This window comes from Xyrauchen texanus, chromosome 12, assembly GCF_025860055.1.
Source record: "Xyrauchen texanus isolate HMW12.3.18 chromosome 12, RBS_HiC_50CHRs, whole genome shotgun sequence".
NCBI lineage: Eukaryota > Metazoa > Chordata > Actinopteri > Cypriniformes > Catostomidae > Xyrauchen > Xyrauchen texanus.
In genome coordinates, this window is record NC_068287.1 from 27,636,967 (window position 1) to 27,660,920 (window position 23,954).

At 37.3% G+C, this 23,954-nt stretch overlaps 1 protein-coding gene across 4 annotated transcripts in view; it reads right to left on the reverse strand.

Annotated features, from left to right (window-relative positions):
* The window catches only part of LOC127652558 (STE20-related kinase adapter protein alpha-like), a 26,670-nt gene continuing 2,716 nt past the window's right edge, over positions 1-23,954 (reverse strand). For 3 of the 4 annotated variants that reach the window (XM_052138754.1, XM_052138751.1, XM_052138753.1), the window contains exons 4-13: positions 11,734-11,762; positions 7,360-7,462; positions 7,135-7,256; positions 5,283-5,391; positions 5,061-5,184; positions 4,698-4,869; positions 4,481-4,585; positions 4,133-4,386; positions 1,112-1,154; positions 1-991 (exon numbers count right to left, since the gene is read on the reverse strand). In XM_052138754.1, coding sequence (XP_051994714.1) covers positions 836-991; positions 1,112-1,154; positions 4,133-4,386; positions 4,481-4,585; positions 4,698-4,869; positions 5,061-5,184; positions 5,283-5,391; positions 7,135-7,256; positions 7,360-7,462; positions 11,734-11,762 — 1,217 coding nt within the window. In that variant the 3' untranslated portion in view covers positions 1-835. The remainder of the gene's footprint in view (positions 992-1,111; positions 1,155-4,132; positions 4,387-4,480; positions 4,586-4,697; positions 4,870-5,060; positions 5,185-5,282; positions 5,392-7,134; positions 7,257-7,359; positions 7,463-11,733; positions 11,763-23,954) is intronic. The other variant, XM_052138755.1, reaches the window with a different exon arrangement.

Genomic DNA, 23,954 nt, shown 5'->3' on the forward strand with positions numbered 1-23,954 from the left:
TTTAAACATTTATTTAATTTACCAATTGGTAAATTAGCTGAAAATAAACAGACATGTCCACTGAAGTACATCCTTTTGTATTTCATGCCTAAAGCAGAAAGTAATCTCTGCAACAGTAGAGTTTGTTGCTTCAGTGTCATTTCTGGTGGAGTTACCAGTTATGAAGAGGGAACATTTTGGTAACAACTCACAGGGAAGATGATGGTTTTGACACCCACAATCCAGCCATAGATTGGACAATGTTGGTTTTAGGTAAACTGAATCAACCCATGTCATTCTCGGTTGACTTCAAAGCTCTTTTTGCTTCACTTGACAAATCCAATTGACATATGGGAATTCATGTATTTAATGTGCCCTTAAGCCCTGATTTATGTGCGAACAAAACTTTTACGATCCCTGTGTTGCTGCCAGCTGCGCTAGAAGACATTCATAGTGTCATTAGTGCTTCTGAAGCACATAGAACACGTTTCAGTAGCCTCAAGTTATCACCACTGTAACAAGGCAAGTCTGTAAGTGTAATAATAGTAAGTGCTTTAGCAAGGCTATGGTAGCTGCTGGCTTTTCAATTATTTGTAAGAAAATGCTTCTCCTTGTACTTGATATACACAATGACAAAGACATCAAGAAACATTCCAGAGTCCCTTGTAGATTCTATAAAAAAGAATCTCCTTGTATAGTCTATTCCACATTCACAGAACAAGTCTTCCTTTCTTTTGTTATAACAGCAAAATCATCCACAACTCCCAATCATGCATTCTCATAAGAGTCCCATCAGAGTTCTTTGGCCACTAAGCCATTTACATCTATTCCATCATCCCCTCTATCTCTTATCTACTCAGAAGTCCCAGTCATCAACATCCAGCTGGCTTAGAGCAGACTCCAAACTGGCCAGCCCAGTGGGGGAATGTGGAGTTTGGTTGCACTCTAGACTGCTGATTGGGGAAACTGGATGCAGAAGCTCAGGAAGAGCCTCAGATGGTCTGCGCTTAATCTGAAATGTCACATGGACCAGAATGAACCATTAAATCAATGAAAAGTCAATGTATGACCACTTACATTTTTAAAAACCTTGTACAAATTTTGTCAGATATTTCATCAAAATAAGGCATACCTGTTTGAAGAAGGAATGGCCCATCAAAGTGCTGGCAGAGGGTCTGTGGAAAGACATAACTAGTAAGTTCAGGGCCCTGGTGTCTAAATGCACTCTTTTACTGGTGCGTGTGTGTGAATTGGCGACTTCAGCTGGACAAACAATGAACTGAACAGACTGATTATAAACTCTGATTTTCATTTAATTAAAAAAAAACTTTGTAGTTAAGCACTTAAAACATTAGTAATCGTTAAGCCAATAGAAGGCTATATTATTTGTACGTAGCTAATAAAAAAGGCATTCCAATATAAGCTGTAAAAGGGAAATATTGGTTTGGGATGTGCTGCGTTTGGAGAACTAGAGAAGGAACATACTGCAACTAAAAAAAGACAGCGAAGATTTCTAAGTTTGCAATATTTTCTGTTCTATTACAATCATGTACAGAGATAAGTACAGCATTAAAAAAAAAAAAGATTTTCTGTAATGCGATGCGCACTTGACTTACTGGCGTGAAATGGCTCAGTAAAACAGACAGTAGCTATAAGACAGGCACTACTGGCCACATTCAGTAGTGGAACAGATCATTGGAGAGAAGTCTCATCAGAAACAGTATTTTACAGCAATGCGCATCAAATGTGATGCCTGGTCCACTTCATCCAGACCCTCATCGCAATGACACCCCCGTTCAAGTCTAGTAAAAACATTATGAAAATTACATTTGATGTTCAGCTGGGTATTTTTTTATGTAAAATACCAGACATATATAAAATCTTAGTAATCCGATGATATCAGACAATGCCTACACAAAGAATTTTAATAATTTTCATTTAGTTTCCAGTACTAAATATTTAACTTCTCAATAAAAACACACTTAAAACTATTAATCTATTTATATCAAAATTGCTTAGGTTAGTTTTAGTTTGGTGGTTCAGCAGTTGAGGCTCTGGGTTACTGACCAGAAGATCGGGGGTTCAATCCCCAGCTGTTTAGCTCCACTCCCTTCAGAATTTTCTGTGGAAATTCTGAAGGGAGTGGAGCTAAAACTCACACGCTGCTTCAGCTTCAGGCATGCGATTTGTGAAACAGTTGTCACACTTTGCTTGTAAGCATCGAGGAATACATTCTGACAGGATAAACCTTTCGTTTTTCTCCATTTGTTTGTAGATTAATTAAGAGTGGAAAGCGATTAAAAATACAAAAGGCAAAAAGGTGATTGAGAATGAAAGGATGAAAAATATTAATTTATTTGGCATGTTAGGCCAGTAGAGAAGGCTTTGCAGGCCCTGAGCATTCAACACTGTCTGTGACATACTATGTTACGAGGTTCTGTGCTGTACTTCCACTCGCTACAAATTTCCCGCTATTTCCCGGTGTGATTTCTGTGTAATCGCTAGTGGAGACTCATGCGCCATTATATAATTTATTTAATTTTCCCATCCCGGTGTTATGGTTTTGGGAGAGAAAGCTGAACCAAAAGTCTATAATCACGTGATCATAATAATATAATATAACTCAATGAACTCATGCATAGCCTCATGTGACCCAGAATGAGTGGAAGAAAGTGAACAATGATAGAAGGAATCTAAGGGGTGTTGACTGCGTGAGAGGCGGGGAGTAACACATGCACATCCGCAAACCCCATTATATTACAATAGATACAAGAATCTGATCAGCGACAGTAGGAAAACAATGGTCTGATTATGATGACACAGACAGTTTTTAGAAACACATAAATCTAAGAAAGCAACAAGAAAGAGGGGCAACTAGACTATAAAAGATGAAGCCCCATAGCCTCAGTTCAGTTGCTCTTGAGACCAACTCGGTGTATTGTGGTATATTGGACCCAACTCTACAATAAACCTATATTCTACATTTACTACTGAAACCGACAGAGTCTTTGATAATACTTTGGCTGATTCTTTGTGTCGACTAACCCATAACGCTGTTCAACTGGTTTTCATGTTAACTGGTGACCTCCTTCTGTTTTACACCAAATGTGAACAACCGGCGGCAGATTAGTTGATTCCGAAAATCATGCTCCTGAATCAATATTTTGATCTCCATTCAATGTTAACTTCCTAAATGTTGCTGGCATCATTGTAGAGATTAAAATAAGTGGTATTATTAGATCGAATGGCAGAAGTACAAGGAAGGAGATTTGAACTTGGTCATCAATAACATGAATGCGTCAAGCACTAAGAAGTGCAATAGAGCATGAAATCATGATCGTGCCTGGAGACTGCAATGGCAAGATGTACAGTGAAAAAGAAGTTGGATCTGTTCTCACACAAAACCAACTGAATCGCTTCAGAAGACACTGATTAAACCACTGGAGTCGTATGGATTACATTTATGCTGACTTCATCTCCTTTTTGGAGCTTCAAAGATCACCATTCTCTTGCATTGTTTGGACCTACAGAGCTGAAATATTCTTCTAAAAGAAGTTCTAAATCTTAGTTTGTGTTCAGCAGAAGAAAGAAAGTCAGACACATCTGGGATGGTATGAGTGTGAGATAATTTACATTTTTGGGTGAACATCCCCTTTAACTCTTTCCTTGCCAGCCACCGCCAGGGTTTTTGACGATTTTCGCTAAACTTTAATGGCCCGCAGAATATTTTCTTCCATGAATATATGAAGATGCTATATATCAAAATAAAGATCTGGGCCTCTGCTTTTAGGCAAAAAAAAAACGATTTTATTTTATCTTCATTTGTTCTTTTTTATTGCGACTTGAACAGAGGTAGGTTTTGTCAAAAACAACATTTCAGACAAAAAGCTGAGAAAAAGGCATGTATATGTCTGATATTTTGAGCTTCTCATACTCCACTTCTTCATGTTTGAGACGATCGCAGTCTGTTTCTTTGATCAAAGAGTTGCGTACTCTTTCAAAACATGCGCAGGGGTCTTCCTTACCGTATAACACCTAAAACACGGAAACCCGGAAAATTCCGTGTTTGGCGGGGAAGCGTTTTTTCATAAAACACGGAAAATTACGCGTTTGGCGGGGAAAGAGTAAATGTGGAAAGAATATTGTTGTTTACCTTTTCTCGGGGTCTCTCTGTAGACAAAGTTCCACAAAGGCATGGAAGTGAGGACTGAAGGTCCGGCTGTAAGGGTTTCCCCCAGAGGAGGATGAGGGCTCTCTATTAGAGTGGTGAGCTCCTCCAGCACTGGGGCCCTCGCAGATCCCAGAGTCGGCCCCTGAGCGAGATGGCTTCATGCTCAGTTCTTCAGGGGGAATGGTGGTGGTGTCCAGTAGGCAGGGGACTGTACCATTCAACTTTTCTAACAACATCTGGCACATACAGAAAGAAGGTTAATGAATGAGTGTGAATGGGAAGACAAAAAGGAGGGAAAGCAAAAAGTGAGATGGAAGAAAGATGTATAACCTGCGTAGCAGCCATATCTTTAAAGGGCACGTGTCCATTCGCTAGCTCGCATGCAGTGATGCCCAAACTGTAGATATCCGAGCGGAAGTCATATCCCTGAAGATTCTGTTATATGGAAATACACAATAACCTTCAGATATAAGTCTGAAAAGAAAATTATATATGCACATTATGTGCCTCTTTCTGCTTGAGATTGCATTGTATGCATCAAAATTACCTGCTGCAAAACCTCTGGACTGAGCCAAGGTAATACTTTAACACTGTACTGGGGGAAATCATGGACGACACGTACTCTCTGACCATGACGGATCAAACTAAAGATACTCCTAAGACCAGAGAGATACACATTTCCATCTGCCGAAATCAGCACATGGCTTGCCTGCACACTCCTATAAATACAGAATACAAAATAACAAAAAAATACAAACTTTTGCTCATTGTTCAGTAAACCATGTCACATATCGGTTTCTGTCAACTTCAATATTCATTACTAATATCCTAATACAATTAATCTCAACTGTAGCACATATGAAAGACACAAGGTTGAAAATTGGTTGTGACAGTTGTGTGTTGGTCTCACCGGTGAACATAACCCATCTGATGTATGTACTCCAGGGCTCTTAGAACACCTAGCAATATGTAGGCAATTGTCTGCTCACTCAAGCCATCAGTAAAATGTGTACTGATTAAATCCCGTGCTGATCCTGATGGAGAACATAACCATATAAACTAAAATAAAACTTCTGGTTCATTGTCATAGCAGATACCGAATTAAAATTGATGTAGTGTCCTCACTGCTTACCGTAAGCCATGAAGGGTGTGATCACCCACAGTTCATTCTCAGCAATGAAGACACTCTTGTATGGGAGGATACAGGGGTGGTGGAACAGCTTAGAGACATGGAGTTCTCCCTTAAAAAAAAACAACAACGTGATTAAAATGCAAAAGCATACAACATTTCCAACAGAATTTGTTAGCTTTTCTTCAGTGGGGTATTTTGTGAATCTTTGAGCGATTCATTAAAAAAAAAAAAAAAAAAAAGGCACATCAAAAGTAATTTGTTCTTAAATCTGACTACATTTGCCATGGTTTTTGTTTTCAGGCACAATAATACAATAGAAAGACATGTTTTCTATTTATTATCTCTGATACTATTTAGCAGTGCCCAGCCTATTTATTTCTTTATTTTTTTAAATCAATAGTAAATCACATGAAAATCTGACTGCAAGCTCACAACTCGAGTAATGTCTTTTGCAGTGGTACTTTTGATATTTTTATAAAATGGATAGTTCCTGTTGTGGATGCTGATTGGTTAATAAAGTGTTCCAGCCATGCTAAAATAAACAATATAGGAAAAGCTATGATGCAAAATGCCTGTTTCCTAGCTGCAGTGTTTTTCATCGTGCAACCACTGTAGAGGCGAACTATAAACCTTAGCACTAATTAGGTTTCACAAGTAAGGGACTATATCCACTGGGCGTCATGCCTAACAACGCCCTTTAGCCTTGACAATATTTAAACTATAGCACAGCCTCTCATACCTCATTGCATAGATATACATTTAGTACAAAAATTGGTGTAGACTAGGACATACACTGAAAAAAATGGGAAAGCAGCTCTATTGAAAATACTAAATCAGTACACTTGAAATCAAATTAATACATTTATGTTTGAGAACATAATTATATTGCCTAAAGTCCAAGTTATATTTAACAGTCAACAAGTGATAGGATCACATTGCTATGAAATATTCAAATAGATTCAGACTTCTAAAGGATGGTGTTCACTCAAAGTGATTTTTACTGCTTACTTATTTAAAATGAGCTAATGTAACAATTATTTAGCATTTGGTCTCAACTTAATTTGATTGTGTAGAATCTTATGTTAACTTATTCAAATTGTGTTGGGACTATGTAAATAATTGTTGTTGCATCAATGTATTGCTGAAACCAGGCAGGGGATATTCAGATGCCAGCATGCTTTGCATTAGACTGGATTGGGATAGTCATTTTTAAATTAAAGTTATTTTAATGTTTTTATACACAAAATGAAACAAGTGTTTAATGTTCTGTTATGCTGGGATTCAGAGGAGTTTCTGTCATGTTGAATACCATTGTGGAGAAGAGTGGAGCTAATGGTTAGGTTGAGGTTGGGTACATTACTGGAAAATCAGTGTGTATTGGTTTTCTTATGAAGCAAATATTGATGGATCATCAGTATAATGACTGATTGAGTTTGTAAACCCTCAGCATAACAATACTTGTCTTATATAGTACTTATATATATCATTTTTTAATATATAAAGATAACTGTATAATTATATATTGATATAAATATGTATAATCATTATATATTGATTTATTGTTATATGAGGGGCTTTCTCCATTACATGGTGTCCCAATTAATTAATCAGGACACAGTGTAATTAATTCAATTAAAATTGTTAATCGATTGACAGCCCTAATATATCAAAATTAAGTTGGGTTAAAACAATTCATTTAGGTTTACGCTACACAAAGTAGAGCCTACATTTCAATTTAATATCAAAGAAACTAATTTTTATTGTGTGGAACCAATGTCCACAACTGAATTAAGTTGAAACAACCAATTTTTTTTTTTTCAGTGTATGAAGCCTTACTGTCATCTATACAGACCTGTAAGTAATTGAACATGTCATTGGTGCAGGAGTCCAGGTCAATGCGTCGAATTGCCACATGCTCCCCTGTAGGTTTGTATCTGGCCAGGTTAATTGTCATCAAGTACTCAAAACCCCGACCTAAAGAGGCAAAGACACATTGCATACCACATGTTGAAATAACGTAGGATAGAAAACTGAAAACTAGTGGGATTTCTGTTCTAATGCTTCTGTTGGGACTCACCTATGAGAGTGAGCAGCTCATAAGCATTACTGTCAGGCAGAAAGCTTTCCATGGTGTCCCTGCGTGGGAGAGGGTTCAGAGACTCTTCACTATCCTCATGGACCTGAGACAATAAACAGTCAAAAAAGTCTGTATTTCACTCACAAAATTGGTGGAATTTATTCTGACCACACAAGGACAAGAAGCTCTTAGTTAGGGACGCTGTTTTGGGTGAAAACAGACCAAAGTATTTACACCACACATCTTTTCATTGCAGTCCCTAGAGAGAATTTCAGGCTTGATTACACTTCCTAGTGCTTGACGCATGCGCAGAGCACTATATAGCAATATAGGAAGTCAATATGATCGTCAAGGATTTGAGACAAGGTAGCATAAGCAGAACCACTAAAATATGAGGCGAGAACAAATACTAGCTATTTTGGGAACAAAATGTGGTAACTTTTTTGACACAGTCAAATCTATTTTAACAGACTACAGGAAAAGCCTTGTAATATGAGGGTATGGCCAGTGAGCTGTGTCATATTACAGGAGGTGCATTTGTGAATGTGATCTGGGAGTACTCAGTCATATATCAAACACTGTGGTAGGAGACTTGGTGGATAATGCAGTCATACATTAACAAAATACTCGATCTGTACTTTAAATGTGACAGAACCGTAACCTTTGGTGCTTCTGAAAGGAGCTGTGGGTGGAAGCCGTCATTGAGCAAGTATTGTTTGTTAACAAACATTTTAAAATGCAGGTCAGCTTTCCTTCAAATACATCATAGTATTTTGGGAACTGATGTCAACCAAATATACTAGGAGTGTCAATGTAAATCACATACAGTTTCAGTGTATTAGAGAAACATTTCAAGATCGCACTCACACACACACGGTCACAGAGTATACGATGCCAATGTTGAGATGCACAAACCAACCTGGTTTTGAAGAGGGGGAGGTTTTTTATTGTAGTAATACAGATAAATCCCAGCCATTGCAAAGCTCTCCTGATAGTCATACAAATCAAATACTGGAAGATTATTTGCTCATTTAAGATTCATTACAAATTATGTGAAACTCAGATGCCAAGAAGTCAAAAAACTGCAGCAGGAATGACTTCACAAAACTCATTTGCGCAAGCATGTCATAAGCCCTAAATCAATTTTACAAGCCTGCGCCACTATATTGCACTTGGTCATAGACATACATGATCCTATTTGATCCAAAGTAATTTTGACAAGTGATTTTACTAACATGAGACTTTCCCAGTCACAAGCTCTGTGATGGAACTCACATATATGCATCTTAACATTAGAGGTTGACCGCTATTTTATTTTTTATTTTTTTTATGGCTGATGCCGATATCCAGAGAGCAAGGTGCCCGATAGACTGATATATTGCCAATATATTTTATATATCTATACATAAATAGTCTAAAATATGAATTAATTTTTAAGCACTTTACTCAAACTTTAACAAAAAAATGTAACTTTGTAAAAAAATTAATCGTTTTTTGCCGTTTTAATATTCTATACAGAATATTCAGTGCACTGTGAATATTACATTTATTTAGAGCGCATGTGAAGCCCTTTCACTTTAAAAGTTGCTCTATCGCTCTCGTGTGGATCCATTGAGTGCAGAAATCTACTGACCACTTCCAGTTTACTTGGCCCGGATCACCTGCTTGGAGTCAAAAGGACAGTTTTGATCTGGGATATTATAAAACGTGCTTTAGAGAAATATAAAGAGCGCCCCACATGAAGAGAACAGATTTGCGCAACTTTCATGAAGTTTGTGAATTAAAGATGCTTAAACTAGATATGATAGAAGTTTTATTGATATTTAGCTTTTTATCATTAGACAAGAGAGTTAACAGTTACAGGGAACTGTTAAGAAGAGAGAATGAAATATCCAAGCACTTTAAACATCATGAGCTCTGTCACGGCTCTGAAATGCAGAACTGTTTAAATGAGACTGTTGCACAATTGATTATCGGCACCATCGCGGCTTGAGAAATGAATCATTAAAACAGGAAAATTTAACATCAGATGCATTTTACAAATTAATATAAAAAATTTGGAATATCGGCTGATTTATTGGCCTCTGCGATATATCAGTAGACCACTAATTAACATAATCTCACATATGCTGAGAATATGTCAATGGAGATCATGCAAGTCTATGACAATTCATAAAAACTAATTATTTTATGCTTTTGAAAATTTGCAGGACTATTTAAGTGAACAGTGCAGCAAGTCCAGGGTTGCCATTACAACAACAAGCATCATCACACTTCACATGCTTAGGTGACCAATGACATACATCATTATTCCTGGTGTCTGTACGTTCTTTGTGAAAACTATGAGTGAATTTTATAGGCCCTGATGTTATCCATAACTTGTAGAATCAAACTGGACGATCATGATTAAATAAACCATGAAAAGTACAGAGAACAAAATCATTAATAAAGCATTCTGTTAACTTAAACCTATTTCCCTCCCTCTTTTATCCCAAAAATGAAAATTCTGCTATCTTCATTTCACCCTCATGAAAATCTTTGTATGGCTTTAAGACTTTTTATTAAAACAAGCACACAAGTCTGGATTACTTTTGTTGTACTTTTGAGCTTAGAAGCAGTGGTCACCACTTGTCTTGTATGGAAACAATCCTTAACAGTTCTATTAAAAGGGATAGTTCACCAAAACATTTAAATTCTCTCATCATTCTCTCTTCATGCCATCCCAGAGGTGTATGACTTTCTTTCTTCTGCTGAACGCAAACAAAGATTTTTAGAAGAATCTCAACTCATTAGGTCCACACAATGCAAGAAAATGGGTACAAAAACTTTGAATCTCCAAAAGCACATAAAGGCAGCATAAAGACTCCAGTGGTTAAATCTACATGTTCAGAAGCAATATGATATGTGCGGGTGAAAAACAGCACTTAAAGTCCTTTTTTACTATCAATCTCTACATTCTTCTTTTGTTTTTGGCAATTCACATTCTTTGTGCATATCACTACCTTCTGGGCAGGAAGGAGAATTTATAGCCAAAAAGGGCTTAAATATTGATCCGTTTCTCACCCACACCCATCATATTTCTTCAGAAGATATGGATTTAAACACTGGCTGTACACTGACAGTAATCCATTTAATCGTATGGATTACTTTTATGCTGCCAATATGTGCTTTGTGGAAATTCAAAGTTTTGTTCACCATTCACGTGCATTGTATGGACCTACAGAGCTGAAATATTCTTCCAAAAATCTTCATTTGTATTCAGCAGAAGAAAGAACGTCATGCACGTCTGGGATGGCATGAGGGCGAGTAAATGATGAGAATTTAAATTGAATGAACTATCCTTTTAAAAATTATTTTAGTACTTTTGAGGAAAAAAATATGAGCAAATAAGAAATACGATACTTATTGGATTTAGTGCCCTCAGCAGCATGTTACCAAAGAATGAGATTTCATATTCTTGCAAAAGAAATTTACACGGATTAACACTTTCATTATTTCATGAGGTTTTATAAAATATCACTAAATACAATAAAACTCATAATGGATGTTTATCTTTAACTATACATCCATATGAAAAACATCCAGCACAGTACGCTTTGCGGGATAGATTGAAATTAGTTTTTTCAGGAATCAGACACTGGTTGCGCAGTATGTTTCGCACGGTAGATTTAAAAGAATCTGCTTAGAAGCGTCATTTGTTTGGGAATTATACTACACTGGTCACACTGTCAACAGTATTTTAGGAGGGTGTCCCATCCACATTAACGGAACAATGCACACTAAAGACAAATAACGGATCTGAAAGTCATGAAAATCATTCAGGTCTGGTTTTTTTTTTTTTTTTTTCAAACGAACCCAGTCCTCAGTTCCCAACTCTATTCATATATGAGGACGAGTAGATTATGATAGATTTTTCATTTTTAGGTGATTTTTTTTTATTTTAATTAAATGTATTGAATCACTTTTTCGAATTTGTTTGTTCCACAATAAAGGCTCTTAATAAAATTAAGATTTAGGTGAAATTTAACCCAGAGCCTTCTCTTCCCTTTAGTATTGCAAGCACTCTTTAATAATATTAAACCGCTTTCTACCCTTATCTACACAAACTTCAAGCTTCATTTTCCCCAAATAAAATTTTAATTTGGGTAGGTGGGGAGGAATGAGTGTCACAGCAGCACAATGAGTGCATGCACGCAAAAACAGGAGCACAGGGGGATGTATTCATTTGAGCACACACACACAGAACACACTAGAAGTACATACACACCATTATTTTTACATTTGTACAAGCTCACACCATCTCACATGCTTATACGAGCACAACTGTGCACACCCACAGGCGAATGGAAAAGCTGGAAGAGTTTCCGCACTTACTTTCCTTAGTGGGCTTGCCTGAGTTTGCTCTGGTGTAGGGAAACCGTGTTAATGATGCAGAAGACACACATAAAAACAAACAGTCTGCCTTTAAAGGTGTTCGGAGAATCATTTTATACACCTTATTGGAACATATTTATATTTCTGAGACTTTCATATTATCGGCACCCTTTCCAATTGGCCGTGTCTAAATCCTTCATGATTTAAACCATTCTTATATTGTCATATATTAAAAAAAAAAAAAAAAAAAAAACCTTTTATGTTTTTACTTCTCTCTTAAAGGAATGTTCAAAGTTCAAAACAAGTTAAGGTCGATCAACAGCATTTGTGGCATAATGTTCAGTACTAAAAAAACTAATATTTCGACATCCAACATTCATAAAAACATTTTTGTAAAAATCTTGGTTATTGTAAGGCAATTACAGTTGAAGCAAATGGAATCAGTATTACAATATACACCACTTCAAAAGTATAGCCAGTTTGTCCAGATACTCAGGTGAGATATCACCCAACTCTTCCTGTGGCATTTGCCATAGATGTGGCTGTCTTGTCGGGCACTTCTAACACACCTTACAGTCTAGCTGATCCCACAAAAGCTCAATGGGGTTAAGATCCATAACACTCTTTTCCAATTATCTGCTGTCCAATGTCTGTGTTTCATTGCCCACACTAACCTTTTATTTTTGTTTTTCTGTTTCAAAAGTGGCTTTTTCTATGCAAATCTTCCCATAAGGCCTGAACCCCTGAAACTGGTGTTGAGCGGGTAGAATTCAATGAAGCTGTCAACTGAGGACATGTGAGGCATCTATTTCTCAAACTAGAGACTCTGATGAACTTATCCTCTTGTTTAGTTGTACATCTGGCCTTCCACATCTCTTTCCGTCCTTGTTAGAGCCATTTGTCTTTGAAGACTGTATTGTATACCTTTGTATGAGACCTAATAATGACCTTAACACATGTCAGTGCATTGCATACTGTTCGACTCAACAACAAACACAAAGACAATGTTAAGCTTAATTTAATGAACCAAATAGTTTTCAACTGTCTTTGATATAATGGCAAGGAATTTTCTAGTACCAAATTAGCAATTTAGCATGATTACTCAAAGACAAGGTGTTTGAGTGATGGCAGCTGGAAATGGGGTCTAGATTTGATCAAAAATGACTTTTCAAATAGTGATGGTGCTGTTTTTTACATCAGTAATGTCCTGACCAGAGTTTCCGCTAGAAAAAAATGGTGCCGGTCAAAGTGACCGGCAGAGGTTTCGTTTTACGGACATTTTGATGATATGCCGGTCAAATATATCGCCTCTTAATTAGTCAAGTTGAGGAAAACTGGAGGCAGTCTATGTAACTTAAAAAAATGACATAATCAGGCCGTATAGAATGCAACATATTATTATTAGCTTAACTTTTAAATAGACGAAAAAAAAAAAACATGAACGTCCGATTGGCGTCAATCAACGCCAATTGTTTTTTACTGTGGTTTCACACACATTCACTTTTTGAAACATTGAGGCACGGATGTACCTAATACAAATAAATAAAACATCTCCAGTTAACTAGCAGATCATTCATTTAGTCCGTTATTAAATAAGAGATCTAGCGCTAAAATCTGTTGTTTTTGAAATCAAGCTGAGCGCTCGTGTCCGCTGCTATGAGTTGCATGGACGACGCGCTGCGCATGTTACGCAATCTTCACTAGGACGCGCGTTTCAATCTATCGCCGTTGCGGAGACTCTCTATTAATTCCGGTGAAATCACAAAATAAAATGCACACAAACGTGTCCCTGCTTGATATAGACTGTAACCATGCACTGATGAACATAGGCTATTCAGTTTTGATGATAGAGAAAAAAAACTGCACGAATGCGCGGATTAGAAGCACTGATCTATCTATAATGAGATGTTCCTGATTCACCATCGTCTGGCCTCTGAAAAAAGCTTGTAAAGCTAGTCTGCCTGGGCCTGGCCATATTTGAAACGTCTCACTCAATCGTTCGTTGTTTAGGTCTATATTGCAGCCGTTTTAGGCGTGCGCTTTATTTGAAATGCAGCATGCGATGTTGTTTCATAACTTTCAAACGATAGAGCCTGTTCCTTTATAACATAACAAGAGATCGGTGTATTTTTGCTTTATACATTTTAGGCTTATTCTCAAATTCAGATTGTGTTAGGGGGACGGGATTATTAGGCAATTTTAATCGGACAATTTGACCGGAGAGATTTAATTTTGTCGGACATTTAATTTTTTTACCGGCCAATGTCCGGTAATTACCGGACAACGGAAACACTGGTCCTGACTATACTTTGTGATCAGTTGAATGCCTCTTTGGTGAATTAAAGTACCAATTTCCTTCTGAAACTGCAAAATCTGTACATTATTCCAAACTTTTCGCTGCTAGTATATATAAAAAATGTTTTTAGTACCTTTTGAAATCATACCACATGCTTAATTTGGCAACAACACAGCATTTAAAAAGGTGACTTATTTAAAAAAAAATTAAAGAGTGGTAATGACCTTAAACATGTATCCAGAGGTCCTTTGCATGCCTTGAGTCTCAAATTGGCCTTTGTGTGTCAGTCACGCCACATGATATTTCATAAAACAATCACAACAGTTCTTTATGTATTATGATGGAAATAATAATGAAAATTCATCAGGGTTTTGCTGAACAATACAGAACATTTATGGAATTGAAAACATTAAAGTACACAAACTTTGAGTGTTTTAAAATCTATTTCCATACGAGAAGTTATGGGTGGATTGTCGCATCACATTATGTTTAAACACTAAACGTGAAAAAAATAAATAAATAAAACATGTGAAAGTTAAAGTGGTTTCATATATTTTAGAGGTAATACATATACATGCTAACTGAAAAAAAACTCTAATATTATTGATTGCCTTTACAACGTTTATCAGAGTGATCAGTTACATGATCATGACAGAAGTTATTATAATGGCCAAATCTTTACACCGATAAGGTTAGTAAGCGATTTTATCACTCTTAGCCTGAATCATGTTAACATGTGTCATTTGTATGTCTTGTCACTATTTATTTATGAAACTATTTATTTTTAAGCTTTTATGGACCAGCTCCATTCACTTCTATTGTAAGTGAATGTGGTGATGGGAGTTTGGCTGAGCGACGTCTGTGGAGATCGAGGCCGGGAGAGGAATCACGGTAAGGATTGACACCTGTGCGAAATTATCTCTAACGGCAGTTTGAGTTTACAGTGAGAGCTCGAGAGAGATAAAGGAGTAGCCAGAGCCGCAGTAAGAGAGTAGGGCTGGGCAATATGGCAAAAACTATTATCACAATATTCTTTTTCATATCATTCGATATCAATATTTCTCACGATATTCGATCACATTTACACATTTTTTTGAATTTCCAAAAAAAGAAGAAACAAAATCCTAACAGTCTAAATAGTCTTTACAAAACTGCAGAGGGATCTTCAATGAAAATATTACAATATTTTTTTTTTTTTTAGTTTATCAATTGAGTGCAGTTGGATATGAATGTTATAAGATGATCTGTTAATTTTGAATCATAATGAAGGTTTTTCTATTTTCATTCAAGTGAGAAAGACTAGACTACAAACTAGTAATTGTTTTGACTTTCATCCTTGTCAGAGATTTTTTAATGCGATAAATATTGATATAGTTTTATCGCCCAGCCCTATAAGAGAGAGACGCACAAAGCTGACTGTGTGTGTTTCTGATTGTGCTGAAAAGCCATTAGTTTGGGTGTTACACTGAAAGAGTGTTGTAATTAAAAAGACTCACATTGTTTATCCGGCTCCCCGCTTACTAAAGAGTGCAAGAGACTTTGTCACATTACCTTATGAATCAAAATATTATTTTGTTGTAATCAATATTACGCTACAAATGCTGTCAATTGAGCTTAACTTGTATTGAACCCAGAAAATTCCTTCAACAGACAATGAAACAAAATAAAAAAAGGCCCCTACACAATATAAAATATAAGAAACAAAAAAAGTAAATGTATGGTCTGCCAAATGTATGGTCTAGTTAAAATGTGACCACATATTGTAATTCATGTTATAAAGCATAAACAGCTCATCACACATTTTAAAAATCATTTAATCAAGCTGGGGTATCTGCAAATCTATCATCTTACTTGAACATTCCTATTGACAGACAGAAACCATCATAACTAATTCGTTTTTTTTTTCTTTATTTACTACATTTTTACTTCATTTTAAAATCAAACAAGTCTTGTTTATCAGCTCTTATTATTTATGCAGCCAGAGCCACAGGAACATGTAGCAGCCAAAAGCAAACATAAATGTGTCTTCACAGCAGACATGAAGTAACGCATGCAAAACATGAGACCACAGCAAAATGTGTGATAGCAGCAAAGCAAACAGCATCGCTTTAAAAACCCCTTCATTGCCAAATGGATTATACTTCAGCTTAAGCATATTGAAAACCCATCAAATGTTAGTTAAGACCTTCTTTACTAGGGATGTCGCGACTGTACAGTTTTACTATTAACCTTGATTTAAAATGTCATGGTAATTTAACCTTAAAGAGGTTTTAGCCTCTTTTATTTAGTCATCGTTTACTCACCCATGTGTTATAACCCCATATGACTTTCTTTTTCTTAACACAAAGGGAGAAAATGTGAAAAAAAAAATTGTGCTCAGCGATGTTATACTATGGCAGTTTATGGTGACTCTCAAAAGACACCTCAAACTATATATACACACACAATACGATGCAAAAGTTTTAGGCATAGTGAGGATGCTTCAAAAATTATGACATAAATAGTTCCATTTATCACTTTAGGTCATGCAAAGTCCAGTAAACATGAAGCTAAATCAATATTTGGTGTGACCAACTTTGCCTTTTAAATAGCCCTAATTCTCCGAAGTACACCTGGACACAGTTTTTCTTGGTTGTTGGCAGATATGATGTTCCAAGCTTCTTAAAGAATTCACCAAAGTTCTTCTATATATTTAGGTCTCTATTGCTTGTCTCTTTATGTAATCTCAGACTGACAATGCTCAGTGGAGTCTTTGTGGGGGCCATGACATCTGTTGCAGGGCTCCCTGTTCTTCTATTCTATTTGCTAATTTTTGTGAGTCTAACATTAATATGTCCTATTGACACCAAAGCTGAAGATATAAATAACCATCTTAAGTGCTTTTGTGAAACATCTTGTGTGCCCAAGACTTTTGCACAGTAGTCATATTATATATATATATATATATATATATATCATTTGTTTGAAAGTTTGAGTTTAGTTATAAGGTTTGCTTCACCTTTTATGTGATAACTCATGTGTTCTTAGCACTTGGTGGATATAGGAGACATAAGTGCACCTGTTCACAGTCAAGCTCATTTGTATATAGTATTAAATCACCCGTTGGAACATGGGGAGCAGTCAAGGCCTGATGAAACCACTCAGTACTACACACATGGCGAACTACCTCTTCCTGTTCCAGTTTCTGTAATCAATCATGATTAGTAAATCAAGTCATTCAAGACATAAGGAATCCATCAGTTCTGTCACTGGTTACACGTACGCAAGTGGAAGTTGTACTGTTTTGCAATCAACCCTTAATCCACAGCAGACTGCTTTTTTGGAAGAGAGGAGAAAATGTAATGCTTTATGGGAGGTCAAATGTCAGATAGAAGAAGAAATTAATATTGAACAGAGTCAAAAGCTGGATGCTCAGGCGCAGGAGGCCTTATTAGGAACGTGAGAAGTGGAACAGGTCGGTTACCATCAATGGCGTCTATGTAAAGCTCAGATGGAATTTGAGGCAGCATGCATCCATACAATCGGTGATCACAGCTCCTCTACAGCAAGTACCCTGGTAACACAGCAACAAACGGGCCCAGGGACTTCGGGGCCACAGGCATTGTCTAGCGGTACAGTGACATCTTTATCTCCAACGTTTCATCCCATGCCTTGTTCAGGCTCTTCTTTGCAACAACCACCACACTGAACAAATATGACAGCGGGAAGGAAAGTGACACTGTGCTACTCGACATTGTGCTAGATAGCATGTTGAATATTCATGATCACCTGTCTGAGCAATAAACGTTCCAGGTTCTAATTTAACCATCTCAAGCTGCCCAGTGCATACAAACTAGCCAAATCTTACATGCGGCTAACTAATACACTGAAGTTTTCGAGAGGTGGATATGGTCAGCCTTGTCAGTTGGTGCAAAATGAGATTGCCAACAACCTTCAGTTACTGCCTATCAAAGTAGGTGAACAGAGTGCTTTCCAGGATTTTGCCCTTTCAGTACACTGTCACATGCATGAATGTTGCATTCATATACCGCTTTTTTGGACACTACACTCAAAGCGCTTTACACGGTGGACAGAGGACTCTCCTCAACCTCCAGGTTGGTGAGTGTCAGGCACCGGGCCCAGTGAATTACGATGTGGATCCCATGTGGATAAGCTACTGACAAAACTTCCAGTTTCTTATCATGAAGGGTTCCTAGAGCATTGTCTCATACAAGTAATTCTAAGAGATGGGTTAGAGAAGAACTATAATTTGGCATATTTATACACATGACTCCAAGTTAAAGCCCAAACCAAAAGTATTGCACATTTATCCTCATATTTATATCATCATATTCAGATAAAGAATCTGCTAGCATAGATTTGGGGAGGAGAGCACCTCCTACAACCATGTACTTGATCAGCACGATTGATGTACCATATAAGATATCTACAAACATTTCCTTCTCTAACAGCAAGTTTAAGTTCAAGCCATTTTGCCCTCACTGCAATAACCAGGAGCACTTCTTGGGATCCTGTCCAAATATTAAGAATTTACATTTGACTGAACTGAAGAATTGGATAACCTCCAATAATCATTGCCCCAAGTGTGCTTGATGCCATGAATTAGCCACTGTACCCTTAAGAAACAGCCTTTGAAATGGCCAGAAGGCCTTTGTAATGTATGCAAAGGCCTACATCTTTCCATGCTTCATGACTATGGTTGGGAATCAAGAACCATTTTTTTGTTCATAACTGTTCCATTCTTTACAAAATACTGGAATCGGATGATCTTTGTGACTTTCAGTTGTGTTAACAGTTCCCCAGCATGAATTGATGTGACTGGAGCACTGTACTGAAATACTCTGACACCGTTTCCACCATCAAATTTCTGCAACAGTGCTGCCCTCTATTGGGTCAATAGCATAAAACACACAAACAAATTACACTTATGAACCAGCTCTGTTGAATCTACAGCGTGAAACAGACTGCGCCATTGAAACTGGGTCCGATTCCCGAAATGATGATTCAGATGAGCTGATTGATTTGAATCTAAAGAGTGAAACATCCAGCACTTCCGGTCTAGTCCGGTATAGTATTAATCTTACACTGATGTGCAAATTATGAATGGCTAACTCTAAATTAAATAAGAATTATAAGAAAGTTGTCTTACAAGCTTGAAGAACAAGATTAGACAACAGAACTGTTTCTGGAACGGTTACTGTTATGTCATGTGACTTTCAAGCAGTGCAGTTACTGACTGATTGTTCATATGACAAGGTTTAATTAAAGATACAGGAGCTATATAATTTAAGGTATTTTATATTTTAATAAACTGAATGAAATATGCCATTACATTTCTTGTTTGTTTAGACACATTCCATATATAGCCAAGTTAGGAACAATTATTGGATTTAAAAAAACTGTAGACATACAGGTTTATCTAAAAAGTCAACAAATGCACCTTTTACAAGAATTATATTCAACTTATTTCTGATTTGTTATATCTGCTCTGTAGAAATCATAAAGGATCTCATCATTTGGCAACACACCACAGATGACAGTAAATCCAATAATAATTGCATTTCTAATTTTCAAACAATTCTTCCTCAAAAGTACTAAAAGAAATACTGGAATCGTTACTGGAACCATTAAGGAATCAGAATAGTTAGATTCCAAACGATTACCATCCGTATTCATGACATTGCTTTGGAGGATTCCCAGAAAGAACGAGATAAATTAGGCCGGAAAGAGACCAATACATTGCTCATTACAACCCCAAAAGGAAGATTCTTTGTATTCTTTGTCTTAGTGAAGCACTATTCACAGTTTTTTCCACATTTTGTTGTTACAGCCTTTTTCCAAAATTTATTAAATTTATTATTTTCCTCAAAATTCTACAAACAATACCCCATAATGACTACGTGAAAGAAGTTTGTTTGAAATCTTTGAAAATGTATATAAACATTTTAAAAAAAAAAAAAAAATCACATGTACATAAGTATTCACAGCCTTTGCTTAATACTTTGTTGAAGCACCTTTGGCACCAATTATAGCCTCAAGTATTATTGTGTATGATGCTACAAGCTTGGCACACCTATTTTTGGGCAGTTTCTCCCATTCTTCTTTTCAGGACCTCTCCAGCTCCATCAGGTTGGATGGGGAGTGTCGGTGCACAGCCATTTTCAGATCTCTCCAGAGATGTTCAATCGAGTTCAAGTCTGGGCCATTCAAGGACATTCAAAGAGTTTTCCTGTAGCCACTCATTTGTTATCTTGGCTGTGTGCTTGGGGTCGTTGTCCTATTGGAAGATGAACCGTCGCCCCAGTCTGAGGTCCAGAGCACTCTGGAGCAGGTTTTCATCAAGGATATCTCTGTACATTGCTGCATTCATCTTTCCCTCGATCCTGACTAGTCTCTCAGTTCCTGCCGTTGAAAAACATCCCCACAGCATGATGCTGCCACCACCATGCTTCACTGTAGGGATGGTATTGGCCAGGTGATGAGCGGTGCCTGGTTTCCTCCAGACATGACGCTTGCCATTCAGGCCAAAGAATTCAATCTGAGTTTCATCAGACCAGAGAATTTTGTTTCTCATGGTCTGAGAGTCCTTCAGGTGCCTTTTGGCAAACTCCAGGCAGGCTGTCATGTGCCTTTTACTGATGAGCGGCTTCCATCTGGCCACTCTACCATACAGGTGTGATTGGTGGAGTGCTGCAGAGATGGTTGTTCTTCTGGAAGATTCTCCTCTCTCCACAGAGAAATGCTGGAGCTCTGTCAGAGTGACCATCAAGTTCTTGGTCACCTCTTCTGTCTAAGGCCCTTCTCCCCCAATCGCTCAGTTTGGCCAGGCGGCCAGCTCTAGGAAGAGTCCAGGTGGTTCAAAACTTCATCCATATACGGGTGATGGAGGCCACTGTGCTCATTGGGACCTTCAATGCTGCAGAAATGTTTCTGTACCCTTCCCCAGATCTGTGCCTCGACACAATCCTGTCTCAGAGGTCTACAGACAATTCCTTGGACTTCATGGCTTGGTTTGTGCTCTGACATGCACTGTTAACTGTGGGACCTTATATAGACAGGTGTGTGCCTTTCCAAATAATTTCCAATCAACTGAATTTACCACAGCCGGACTCCAATCAAGTTATAGAAACATCTCAGGGATGATCAGTGGAAACGAGATGCACCCAAGCTCAATTTTGAGTGTCATGGCAAAGGCTGTGAATACTTATGTACATGTGATCTTTTTTCTCGTTTTTATTATTAATACTTTTGCAAAGATTTCAAACAAACACCTTTCTCATTGTACTGTAAATCGCTGAAGACTTACGCAATACTCAATGACAGTTCGGCGCACACTATCTTTCTGGCAGAGGCAGCAACCCACCTTGAGGGTGTCCCAGAGACACGTCATCTCCAAATAGTACACCATGAGGTGGTACAGCTTAATGGGACTTCCATTTCTTTTGATATTTCCCCTTCTGGGAAAGGGAATGTGAAATATCAGATTGCAGAAGCTTTTACTGCCCCTGGCCTAAACTGTCCAGCGTCTGCATTGAAGAAACTTTATCCTCATCTTCTGGGATTACCTTTGCCTGACTTTTCATTTTGTTAGGGTCTGATCTCATTTGATTGTGCCTCAGAAACCAGTGCGTATTGGGCCACGTGGTGGACCATCTACGGTGTGCACTCCCTTGGGCTGGGCGATACAAGGTCCAGCCAATGCTTTGTCATATGAGCCCGGATCTAGGGCACAGAGCCTCTTCAATCTTTGTGATTCCATAGATTGTCCCGCAACTGAGAGAACTTACAGCCTTTATGGACTCATTCCCAAATCGAAATGAGGTGGTTTGTTCAAAGCATGACTAGTATGCTCTCAATTTGTTGGACACCCAAATGGCTGCCCTGGTATTAAATTCTGTATCTCTTTATGCCACACCACTACTTAAAAGGTCTAATAGTCCACCTTTAACCTTTTCACCTCAGGCAGTTCTGCCGCTATTATGGGCCACCGAATGAGGTTTGAAGACAAATCCAGAGCTGGCTGCAAAATATAAACAGGAAATTCAATTGTTCTTTTCAAATAAAAGGTAATGGTCTTAATGCTTGCCTCCTTCCTGGGCCAGCATTGGGCCCTTCACTTCTTGGAATCACTCTCAAATTCAGAGAGCATACTGTAGTATATATTTCTAAGAAATGCATTTTCTAACATATTCAGTTGTGATATGTGTTTTTTGCCTCAGTGCTCATAATAAGAACATTTGCAAATAATAAAAAAAACTGGTTTACTGCATTATTCCTCAGACAGTAATCTAACCGTCAAAAATTCACGCTGTGGCATCGCTTATTGTAACACTGAAGTTAAGAAATATATACACTTTACAGCGAAAGCCTAACACCATCATAACTATATCAGCGAGATTTGAGCATTTTGCAACACCAATGTCATGCTAGTGGTGGTTTCAAAAGTCGATTTCCCGATGATTTTCTGTCTTTTTTGAACGTCGATATTGATTCTTAAATCCAAAGATCAATCGTTTACCATGCCATGCGCAACCCCCCACAACAATGAGAGGAAATCACTCGCATTTGCAACCAAATTTCACACTATGCAACTAAAATGTATATATATATATTTGGCAACTGGCTAGTAAATGTATCAATTATACTAATCAGTGAATGCACTGTGTAGTATAGATGTGGAGTATTCAGCAGCAAGATCCTTTCAATGGATGCTGAGAGTAAAAGTTATTTCATATGTGTGTTCAAAGACTTGATCCAAGCAAAAAGATCTGTCAATGAATAAGGTTTCTTTTAATACCCTTTCTGTACTTTACAGTCAGTTGTTGATCAAAAACAACACAAAAATAAATATTTAAATCTAATCAGGCACAGCACAGATGAGATAAAGCCTGTTGAGTCTCTCTCATTAACATGTGCTAATTTAAGGACGCCGTTTACAGAAATGCCAGGTTTCCAAAGAGAAACAGTACGCGTTTTTAGCACGTGTTCAAATCCATGTAAATAGTACAAATTATAAAATATGCCATATAATATCATATTTATTGATTAAATACATTGATTTGATCATTTCTAAGAAGCTAAAATGTGACCAAAATGATGATAAACTAATGAAATATAATTAGTAAAATTTATATTTTTATATTTTACCTAGTTAGAAGGCCCCCTGTATAATTCACAGCATTAGCTGGGAGAGAATTTATTTCATATGCAAGCAAAAGGGATATTATAAATAAAAAATACCCATATGAATCGATATCGAAAGCTTATGAATCGGAAAATATGTATATACCCAGCCCTATGTCATGCCATAAAATGTTGCAGATTTATTTAAAGAGGGACTAATGAACACAGGCATGTTTTTCTATTGGTTAGCCTATGAGTAAAAGCTCAGATCCTGCTTTACAAATGTAATAGTATTGATAAAGATTATAATATGGTTTTACTATAGAACTCCAGAGTGTGTTAGAGATCCCTTAAAGATCAGCCCACCCCTAATAAATGATCAGTTAGATTGCAATGACAGTTGCACCAGAGAAGCAATCTGCCAGCACCTTGCAATTACACTACATCACAGGCTTACATACAGATACACAGGAAGGAGATTAAAAAGTCTCACAAACACACGGACTCACAGAATCTGGTGTTATCACCATCATTAGTCATAATAGACAGATACACTGCACTTCCGTTACACATGAGAGCTGTTGCACCATCTGATAGAACACGTTTGCCAATTTTTTTTTTAGCAAATCCTTAGATAAAGCAATTAAGCATAAGCAAAACAAACAGTTTACTGCAAGCCATATCACTGCTTTTACAAAGGTGCTGATTGGTTATAATCTGCATGTTGGCTCTCTATTGCTATGAGCCTGCAAAGCTGACTATGAGGGGGATTAATTTCTAAAATGTCTATTACTCTCCTTGA